We start from the raw sequence: 10,332 nt of genomic DNA, 5'->3' as shown, positions 1-10,332 counted from the left end.
TAATACAGACATTGTAAAAAGAAGAGCAGTGCTCTTGAATATATAACCATACCTACTCTGCCCATGTGTTTATGTGAGAAAGATGTTATTCTGAAGTTGCTTATCTGCATGGTAGGGATATTTCAAAAGGCTTTCTCAAGAATGAAGTAAAAGGTACAGTAATGACCCTTACAACTCCAAAGATATGATTCTAATTCTTGAGACTATTATTAAAGCAAAATCTGTACACCTTCATCGTATAAGATTATCAGTAGTTTTCTTTTTAAAAAGCCCTGCATAATCTCCTTAGAAAACCATTATGAAAGAAAGCCAAGAAGAGAGGACAGAAGAAGCACAAAACATTCCCAAGGGAAGGATGAGAGTAAGGCGGTTGTCAGTGCTGTGAGAACGAGTTTAAAGATACGGGGAATATGAAAATAGACAAATCCCAATGCAGATTCACTAGCTGAAGAGTAAATTTGGGGTCTAATTTTGCAATCCTCTTTTCGCATCCCCGTGTGCTCTCTGCCACGAAGCTTTTAGATATTCCGAAGGATTCGGCGTTTTACAGACTCTAGTGGACGTGAAAAGGATAGGGGGTGGTGACAACTTTAATTAATGACGTTCTCCTACAGGAACGCGGGGAAAATGTCTTAGCGTCATCAAATGAATTCCCTACTCCTGGCATAAATTTATAAAACTGCAACTTTATCTCGAATACTCTGGAAGAGGAGATGAGAGGCCCTACAGAAACCAAGTCTTAAGAGGAACCGCAATGCTCTTGGCAAAAATGGCACGTTTCTGTTGAACTACATTGACTTTTTCACAGAGCGCCTTTCCTTAATAGAATCACAACCACCTGGACTACTAATAAGAGGAAGAAGAAACGAGAAAAGGGGAGGAGGATGGCAAAAATAACGCTCTGGAAGATCCAGGCAACTTCGTCCTGAAGAATAAAGGGAATCAAAATGGGCACTGGAACTCTGCTAAGGGCTTGCTTTGGTTAACACACTTGCAGAACTGCAGTTCCGCTCTAGATTATGTTGAGAATCCTTGTTTACCATCCTCCTAGGAGGTTCTTCAACATATGCCTGCGAACTCCGAAAGATTGGGCGCTTACTAGTTAAGGGAGGCAGCTGTCCCGGAGGGTGTCCAGCTCGGACGGCTGACGGCTCTTTCACTTGTCGTTAACTTCCACCCAGTGGTCTCAGTCTCCCCTTGGACAGGGTACGGACCGAGTGCCATTCTTATTTCACTTGACCGAGCCCGATCTGCAGCCCAGGGTAGAAGCCGCAAGGGCTGGGCAGACTTCCAGGCAAGAGGGGCCGAGAGGGGTGAGCAGTGCTCAGCAGCGCTTGTCAAAGAAATGGAGCAGCGGTTCCTTTGTGGGCTCTAACGTCCCAGTCCTGGGTGCCCAGCCCGGATATTTGATGTGAGGGATGATTGATCAGTGAGGGAGAGGGGCCGCGATCCCTCCCTCCCTGCCTCCCTCCCTTATTCCCGTCTCCTCCCTCCCGCCTGACTTCCCTCCTCCCTGTCGCCTCCCCTCCTCCTTCTTGCGAGAAACGTTGCCAGTTGGCTAGCAGCTCCGGTGGGGATCTGCTTGCCCTGGGGGCGCCGCCCGCGCTCCCCGCGGTCCTCTCGCTCCCGGGCTGCGCTAGTCGGAAGCAGTGCCGGCTCCAGTGCCTCTCCGAGTCGCAGATGCTGCGGGTTCCTCCGGGGGACTATCTGGGCACCGCGCTCGCCGGGTAAGTTCGGAGCGCTCAGGGACGCGGTGGCGACGCGGCCAAGGAGCCGGCTTTCTCCTCAGTCCGTTGCCTTCCCGACCACCTCTCCTTGCGAGGGAGACAGCTTCGCGAGGCTGCTCGCCATCCGCGTGAGGCAGCTTGCTGGCGGCCGCCCTCTACCCTCAATCCCCACTAGGGATTCCTCACCCCCGGACCATCCGCGCGGGCGTGGTCGGGCACCGCTCGTCGCGTAGCCTGGTGGCACAGGCGGCCAGGGAGGCCCCACACACCCGGCGTGAGCTAGAAGCCTCCAGTCGGCCTGCACTGTCCAAGCCCCAAGGCGAAGGCACCCCGAGTGCCCGTCGCGGCTGTGGAGCCGCATGCCGGACACCGCACCAGACGTCTTGCAGGTAGGGGCAGGGAAGGTACGGCGGCGCTGACGGCGGTGCCCGGTGACTGGCGATCGAGGACTCTCGGAGACTCCTGGTATTCGGGAAGCGCCCTTCGGAAACAGGATTCGACCCGGCTTTCGGGCGGTGAGTGTTTAGAGTAGGAGGCTGCGGGCAAGCCGTGCCCCCACTCAGGGCTCCTGGACTCTGCTAAGCCTCCTCGTGGCCTGATGGACTGCGGGTAGAGAGGTGAGCTGAAAGCCGGCCGGCACCCACTTTGTCCTATGGAAGCCTTGGCGACCTGAGCCAGGCTTTACTCGGATACATAGCCGACGGAGTTCTTGAAGCCTCCCTCTCCTCAGCAAACACGAGAGAGCGTTTTTCTGATTTTAATGATCGCCGTTGCCTCTCTTGGGGTTCCAGTTCACCCCAACCTTTGGCCTTAAAAGCCCGCTTTCCTTAGCGGGGTACTGCGGCAGTTCTTCAGAATGAACTGGACCAAATGAAACTTACTTAAAGTGGTTATCCCGTTTCAGGCTGATTTGTTCCTAGTAACTCTGTTTTGGAAAGCGGCTGCGAACTCTCAGGGACAGGAAGGAAGGAGACCCCCTCAGGGTCCCGGTGTCGATCCCCACAGTTAGATTACCAATGAATTTCCTTGATTCGGTAGGTCTCAAGAATTTCAAGAGCCCCCAACCGCCTCCACCTTTATCTCTGAATCTCTCTCCTTTCTCTGAAATTTTTAGCAAAAATAATCTGTCCTCAAGGAATGTTGAAAGCGTCATCAATGTCTTGAAAGAAATTACTGTATGTGAGAACTAAAACTAGTATTTGTTGTTTAACTTTCCAATACATTTTTTAAAATAGAAAGCATACCTTTAACTAAAACACCACCCCCCACTATTTAAGTTTAAGTAGATGTTTAATTCATAGTAAGCAGTAGTGTGCTTTCTGGAAAGACGATGGACTGGGACTCATAATCCCTGGGTTTTATTTCTAATTGTAGTTTCTGGAGTAAGTCAGCACTTTCCCTGGTTGAGAAATGACTTCATCTGTAAAATGAACCTGACTTCTAGGGTCTTCTTCAGCTCTCACACTGGCTTTTACTTTAGTTAGTTATTAACATAATAAATGTTTATTGAATGAATGACTGAATGAATCAATCTTGTTGCTCTAGGAACTATGTGCTTTTAATATTTGGAAATCCGTAGAAACAAATGCCTCCTTTGCTAGGAAAGGTAGTTTAATTCTGCTCCCACTGCATCAGACTGCTTCCATCTAATGATGCAATTGCAATCCAGAGTGGGAGGCCATCCGCAGGGCTATCCCTCCGCTTTAGAACTCATCTCAAGTTTGCCATATGGTATAGACAAGGAAAATTTGAGTCCCCAGAAGGCAAGTATTTTGCTAAAGGCCAAACAAGATTTAGAGGGTAAGGGAACTGCTGATGCCTGGTCCAAAGCTTTTCTTGGAAGAAGAAGGAAGAGAAAGGGAGAAAGCCCAAGAAAATAATGCACAATGCACGGTAGATCACGGAGCTACAGGTTGCCGTAGTGCCTAAGTTTATAAACTACCCCGGCTCTTCCTGAAGAGGAAGAAGCTTGTATAAAGTGAACAATCCTAGGACCTAGGCTTGACAAGGAAGGAGAAGGGGAGGATCAGGGGGCAGGGGGCGTTCTGTTCTCAAGTGGTTTGTTATATCTGTGTGTTTGTCTATTTCACATTTGGCCAAGAAGTGGGAACCTGGGAAAGCAAGCTGAAGTGTTTGGTGGGCACAAACACAGGCACATCATTGACACAATTCTTTTTCCCAGGTTATTTCATTCCCTGCTTTTCCGGATCCATTTCCCTCTTCCTGCCAGAGGCAACTCAAGGCCTTTCGAGGCAACAGCAGACATGATTTACCCCTTGTCAATTGCCTCCACAATGAAAGACTCTTGGGTCCAAGGAACTGTAAGATAGTTAAGGAGAAAACAGATAATGAAGGGAAAAATCCAACACTTAGCTGTTAGCAATGCTCTGAAAACGTTATTTCAACCCGATTTGGATGTCAGAGCTGGGAGGGCCCACATAGTCTCCCTACCCCCCTTTTGCAGATGGAGACAGGAAGATCCAGGAGCCAGTGACACATCTAGCAACAGAGCCAGATGAGAACCCAGGTAAGCTGGGTCTCAGACCAGGACTCCTGCCACGTCTCCTCTCTTCCTCAGGAGCCAGTCTTTCTGTACCAGTTCCCTCTTTTCTCCTGGCTCCCCTGCCCCTGCAGCCTGTAGGGCTCAACCACCCTTCCCTTGGCTCCCACTCCCAGCTGAGGCTCAGCCTGGCAGTGCTTTTCTGACACCCACTTCTTTTCTCCTTTCTCCAGGCAAGAAGCGCACGTTTAAACCTCATTATCTGGCTAAGTATAAACCTCAGGGAGAAATCGGTTTTGTTTTTGTTTTTCTGTCTGTAAGCTAACGTTGAGCTGACTTTCAGAGTCCAGGCAAATATCTGTTTGGTGGGTCACCGCCCAGAAAGGAATTCTCCTAAGCACTGAATCAAGGCTCTGTATGTAAAGCATAAATCCCCTAAGAGAACTCCTCGCCCTCCTACACAGACACACTGGTGCATGCACATACACCCCACTCTCTGCACAGAGAGCATCTGAGCTAGGAGCTGGCAAGTGGGGCATCAGTCCTGTAGCAAAGAGGCATACCACATGCGGGCGGGCGCGCGCGCGCACACACACACACACACACAGACACACACACACACAGACACACACTCTTACACGGTTCTCCCTTGCTTGGGAATCTGGGGTAAGAACCCCGCGCCCCCACCCCTGCCCTCCATAGGTATTGTGTAGGTGAGAGAAAGAGGGAGGAGTCAAAGAGAACACAGAGAGGGGCGGGAGGAGGTGCTAGCCTAAGAGCAGGGTCCTTCCTTGAGAAACACCTCTGCAGGAGCGTCTCCTGCCACCAGCCAGGTTGGAGGTGGAGTAGTTCAGAATCAACTGACGCAGCCAGGAATTGAGCTTTGCAAAACCACTTGCAAGGAAGGGAAGCATCTGCCCAACCCTCCCCCACCGCGCGCCCTGGATCCTCTGCCTGCCCCCTCCCCTGTGACGTCACCCTAGTCCTGTCCCAGCGAGCCTGCAAAGCCTCTCAAATTCAAACTGCTAGACGCACTGCTGCCGCCGCCACCGGATTGGAAACGCGCGCCCAGGCTCCGCCGTCGCCTTCGCCCGGCGACCGGGCCAGCCGGCTCTGCGACCTCCCTACAGAATTGCACCCCAGGCCCTCCCTGACAGTTCGGCTTCCCTCTGCTCCAACTCCCTCCGCTCCAACTCTCCTCTTCCGTTCCTGCCTCCTGTCGGATTTTTAATTTCTGCACACCCCCAGTCAAATTAAATCAACCAACAAAAAGCAGAACATCCCCCCTGGAAGCAGCGTCTTATTGTACCTTGTTCTCCCTCTTCCTGAAGATGCTAAACTCCTGGTGGACTGCAGAGGAGCGGGGCTCTGTCTTCTCCTGATGTGTGAGTACCCCCCACCCCGCACTGTGTTTGCCATCTCTATCCTCCCTCTATCCCTGCCGCCAGCCCCCTTATTCCTGATTTTCCCACCCCTTTTTGCCTTTTTTTTTTTTTTTTTTTTTTTTTTTTTTAAATAAAGCGATTGCGATTTCTGCTGGAAGCCCAAGACGGGCGAGCCGCCTGAGATCTCTTCGAGATACCCAAGGGGAGGAGGAGATGGGCAGGATTTAGTAGGACAACTCGGTTACTAATGACTTGGCGGCTGGCTGCGACCCCCCGGGAAATCAGGTGCAAGCATGTGTGTTCCCGGGGCGCGTGTGTGGGTGGCCTCAGGGTGGGGGAATAGGGAGCGGAGAAAAGAAACTGCTTTGAAAAATGCAATGATTTCATTCTGCCGTGTTGCCAACCCCCTCATTCTCCCTCGCTCCCACTCCGCCTCCTTGCTTTACCATTTTTAATCGGGCTTCCTTGTTTCTTTCTTCCCTGCACCCACTTCTTCCCCTTGCCCCCTACCTAAGGTTTGCCTGTAGGTACCTGAGTTGACACCGAAGGTGCCTAAAGATGCTGAGCGGCGTTTGGTTCCTCAGTGTGTTAACCGTGGCCGGGATCTTACAGACGGAGAGTCGCAAAACTGCCAAAGACATTTGCAAGATCCGCTGTCTGTGCGAAGAGAAGGAAAACGTACTGAATATTAACTGTGAAAACAAAGGATTTACAACAGTTAGCCTGCTCCAGCCCCCCCAGTATAGAATCTATCAGCTTTTTCTCAATGGAAACCTCTTGACAAGACTGTATCCAAACGAATTTGTCAATTACTCCAACGCAGTGACTCTTCACCTAGGTAACAACGGGTTACAGGAGATCCGAACGGGGGCATTCAGTGGCCTGAAAACCCTCAAGAGACTGCATCTTAACAACAACAAGCTCGAGATATTGAGGGAGGACACTTTCCTGGGCCTGGAGAGCCTGGAGTATCTCCAGGCCGACTACAATTACATCAGTGCCATCGAGGCTGGGGCATTCAGCAAACTTAACAAGCTCAAAGTGCTCATCCTGAATGACAACCTTCTGCTTTCACTGCCCAGCAATGTGTTCCGTTTTGTCCTGCTGACCCACTTAGACCTCAGGGGGAATAGGCTAAAAGTAATGCCTTTTGCTGGCGTCCTTGAACATATTGGAGGGATCATGGAGATTCAGCTGGAGGAAAACCCCTGGAATTGCACCTGTGACTTACTTCCTCTCAAGGCTTGGCTAGACACCATAACTGTGTTTGTGGGGGAGATCGTCTGCGAAACGCCCTTTAGGTTGCATGGGAAAGATGTGACCCAGCTGACCAGGCAAGACCTCTGTCCCAGAAAAAGTGCCAGTGATTCCAGTCAGAGGGGCAGCCATGCCGACACACACGTCCAAAGGCTGTCACCTACAATGAATCCTGCCCTCAGCCCAACCAGGGCTCCCAAAGCCAGCCGGCCACCCAAAATGCGAAATCGTCCAACTCCCCGGGTGACTGTGTCAAAGGACAGGCAAAGTTTCGGACCCATTATGGTGTACCAGACCAAGCCTCCTGTGCCTCTCACATGTCCCAGCAGCTGTGTCTGCACTTCTCAGAGCTCAGACAATGGTCTGAATGTAAACTGCCAAGAAAGGAAGTTCACTAATATCTCTGACCTGCAGCCCAAACCTACCAGTCCAAAGAAACTTTACCTAACAGGGAACTATCTTCAAACTGTCTATAAGAATGACCTCTTAGAATACGGTTCTTTGGACTTACTGCATTTAGGAAACAACCGGATTGCAGTCATTCAGGAAGGTGCCTTTACAAACCTGACCAGTTTACGCAGACTTTATCTGAATGGCAATTACCTTGAAGTGCTGTATCCTTCTATGTTTGATGGACTGCAGAGCTTGCAATATCTCTATTTAGAGTATAATGTCATTAAGGAAATTAAGCCTCTGACATTTGATGCTTTGATTAACCTACAGCTACTGTTTCTGAATAACAACCTTCTTCGGTCCTTACCTGATAACATCTTTGGGGGTACGGCCCTCACCAGGCTGAATCTGAGAAACAACCATTTTTCTCACCTGCCTGTGAAAGGGGTCTTAGATCAACTGCCGGCTTTCATCCAGATAGATCTGCAAGAGAACCCATGGGACTGTACCTGTGACATCATGGGGTTAAAAGACTGGACAGAACATGCCAATTCTCCTGTCATCATCAATGAGGTGACTTGTGAATCTCCTGCTAAGCATGCAGGGGAGATACTAAAATTTCTGGGGAGGGAGGCTATCTGTCCGGAGAGTCCAAACTTGTCAGATGGGACCATTTTGTCAATGAATCACAATACAGACACACCTCGCTCACTTAGTGTGTCTCCTAGTTCCTATCCTGAACTACACACCGAAGTCCCACTTTCTGTCTTAATTTTGGGATTGCTTGTTGTTTTCATCTTATCTGTCTGTTTTGGGGCTGGCTTATTCGTCTTTGTCTTGAAACGTCGAAAGGGAGTGCCAAGTGTTCCCAGGAATACCAACAACTTAGACGCAAGTTCCTTTCAATTACAGTATGGGTCTTACAACACTGAGACTCACGATAAAACAGACGGCCATGTCTACAACTATATCACCCCACCTGTGGGTCAGATGTGCCAAAACCCCATCTACATGCAGAAGGAAGGAGACCCAGTAGCTTATTACCGAAACCTGCAAGAGTTCAGCTATAGCAACCTGGAGGAGAAAAAAGAAGAGCCAGCCACATCTGCTTACACAATAAGTGCCACTGAGCTGCTAGAAAAGCAGGCCACACCAAGAGAGCCTGAGCTGCTGTATCAAAATATTGCTGAGCGAGTCAAGGAACTCCCCAGCGCAGGCCTAGTCCACTATAACTTTTGTACCTTACCTAAACGGCAGTTTGCCCCTTCCTATGAATCTCGACGCCAAAACCAAGACAGAATCAATAAAACCGTTTTATATGGAACTCCCAGGAAATGCTTTGTGGGGCAGTCAAAACCCAACCACCCTTTACTGCAAGCTAAGCCGCAGTCAGAACCGGACTACCTCGAAGTTCTGGAGAAACAAACTGCAATCAGTCAGCTGTGAAGGGAAATCATTTCCAACCCTAAGGCATCACAGGATGCTACTCCAAACTGCTGGAAACAAGGACATTAGCTTTTGTGTTTGTTTGTGTTCTCCCTTTCCCAGTGTAAATGGGGGACTTTGAAGATGTTTGGGAGATGGGGTGAAGTAATGATATTGCTTTTGCAAGTTTTCCTTTAAATTATTTCTCTCTCGTTCTCCTCCCCTCCTTTTTTTTCCCCCTTCTCTTCTTAGGAACGATCAGTGGACCTGAATGTTTCTGTAATGCATTTATTCATATATTTTGTTTATGGTTTTGTTTCTTTTTTCTTCTTTGTTTTTCAGTGTGGGAGTGGGAAGAGGAGATTATAGTGACTGAAGAAAGAATAGGCAAACTTTGCAAATGAAAATGGTTATTTAGTGTATTTTGTAGAAGATCTCCAAAGATCTTTTGTGACTACAACTTCTTTTGTAAATAATGATATACGGCATTTCCATCTTCAGTTACCAAGTATAGCCACTGGGCCTCACTACTTTGTGTTAAAGTGCCTTCGCACTTTAAGTACATTACTTAAATGTTGCTTTTAGCTTTGATAAATTGAAACTATTTTAATGTGTTGTATTTTTGAAATTGAAAACACTGTAAAATAGATCGACGTGTCAGCTATATTAAGTCAACGTGCAGTTTGCTTGAGTTATAGAAACCAGCCTGTCAACAAATGATTCTAGTTCTAGGACTTTGTAGGCTTAACTTTACGATATTTCCTTTCCTCTGGGTTTGTTTTAAGTGATTTTATTTAAGTCAACTAAGGGGATTTAACAGTGGACTAGAGGTAATAAACCACCTCAGTCAGGATTAATAATTCATTAATAAAATATATTTAACCCAATATCAGAGTGAATTGAGCAATTAATGCCCTTCCGTAAATCATTATTTTACACTAACATGGTGAGTGTTTTAGATTATTTTCCTAATTAAAATGACATGACATAGCTAGTAGTATATTTTTCTGCATTGATTAGATACTTTTATATATTTAAATGAAAAAGTCTGTATTTCTAACTTTTTAATTGAAATTAATATTTTTTCTGCCTATTGAAACATTTTCTATAAACACACACCAGTAGAGGCCGCCACACACCTCATTTAACAAAGACATATGAGCCATTAAATACCTTGAAGGAAGACTTCATGGGTGAGATTGAATCTTCCCATGTTAAGTTCTCTGCAAAATTTAAGGTAGCAGAGATAAAAACATATACATTACTTTCTATTTATTTTAGATCACAGATTAGACTCATAATCCTCAATTTAACGTTTTCTGACAAGACAGCATTTTCCTCTTGAGTTTAATTGGAGCATGAATGGGGTGCTATCAAATCACGTACTATTTGCGTCTCCAAAGCGATTAATAGTTATCTAAACCAAGACAGGAAGCATCTTTTTTCTTCTGCCTTCTTTAGGCATGTGTAACTTGGAGTTTTCCTTGTCAGCTTGAGCAAGATTTTCGTTTTGGTTTTAGCATTAAAATGATTTTAATTAGCCAAGTCTATATAACATTTATGAAGCCTTATTAGACTGTAAATAATTTTTAGATGCAAACATTATTGTGTGATTTAAACAAACAGCCCTTCTTTACAACAAAAA

General features: G+C 47.4%; 1 protein-coding gene across 12 annotated transcripts; it reads left to right on the top strand.

The window, feature by feature from the left end:
* Positions 1 to 989: 989 nt before the first annotated feature.
* SLITRK2 (SLIT and NTRK like family member 2) lies at positions 990 to 9,574 on the top strand. Of its 12 annotated transcripts, none has more exons than XM_074391384.1 (5): positions 990 to 1,727; positions 4,192 to 4,254; positions 5,559 to 5,612; positions 5,749 to 5,897; positions 6,140 to 9,574. In XM_074391384.1, the coding sequence occupies exon 5, from the start codon at positions 6,171 to 6,173 to the stop codon at positions 8,706 to 8,708; it is 2,538 nt and encodes an 845-aa protein (XP_074247485.1). In that variant the 5' UTR covers positions 990 to 1,727; positions 4,192 to 4,254; positions 5,559 to 5,612; positions 5,749 to 5,897; positions 6,140 to 6,170; the 3' UTR covers positions 8,709 to 9,574. The 12 variants fall into 12 exon arrangements, with proteins under 12 accessions (XP_074247485.1, XP_074247484.1, XP_039320108.1 ...); XM_074391383.1 differs by having other exon boundaries at positions 4,461 to 5,612; positions 6,128 to 9,574; XM_039464174.2 differs by having other exon boundaries at positions 2,117 to 4,254; positions 4,461 to 5,612; positions 6,128 to 9,574.
* Positions 9,575 to 10,332: the final 758 nt, after the last annotated feature.

Source organism: Saimiri boliviensis, chromosome X (assembly GCF_048565385.1).
Source record: "Saimiri boliviensis isolate mSaiBol1 chromosome X, mSaiBol1.pri, whole genome shotgun sequence".
Taxonomy (NCBI): Eukaryota; Metazoa; Chordata; class Mammalia; order Primates; family Cebidae; genus Saimiri; species Saimiri boliviensis.
This window is presented reverse-complemented; position numbering and strand designations above follow the sequence as displayed.

Excerpts from the sequence above, each read along its gene's own strand:
- SLITRK2 (XM_074391384.1), top strand. The coding sequence starts at position 6,171 with ATGCTGAGCGGCGTTTGGTTCCTCAGTGTGTTAACCGTGGCCGGGATC.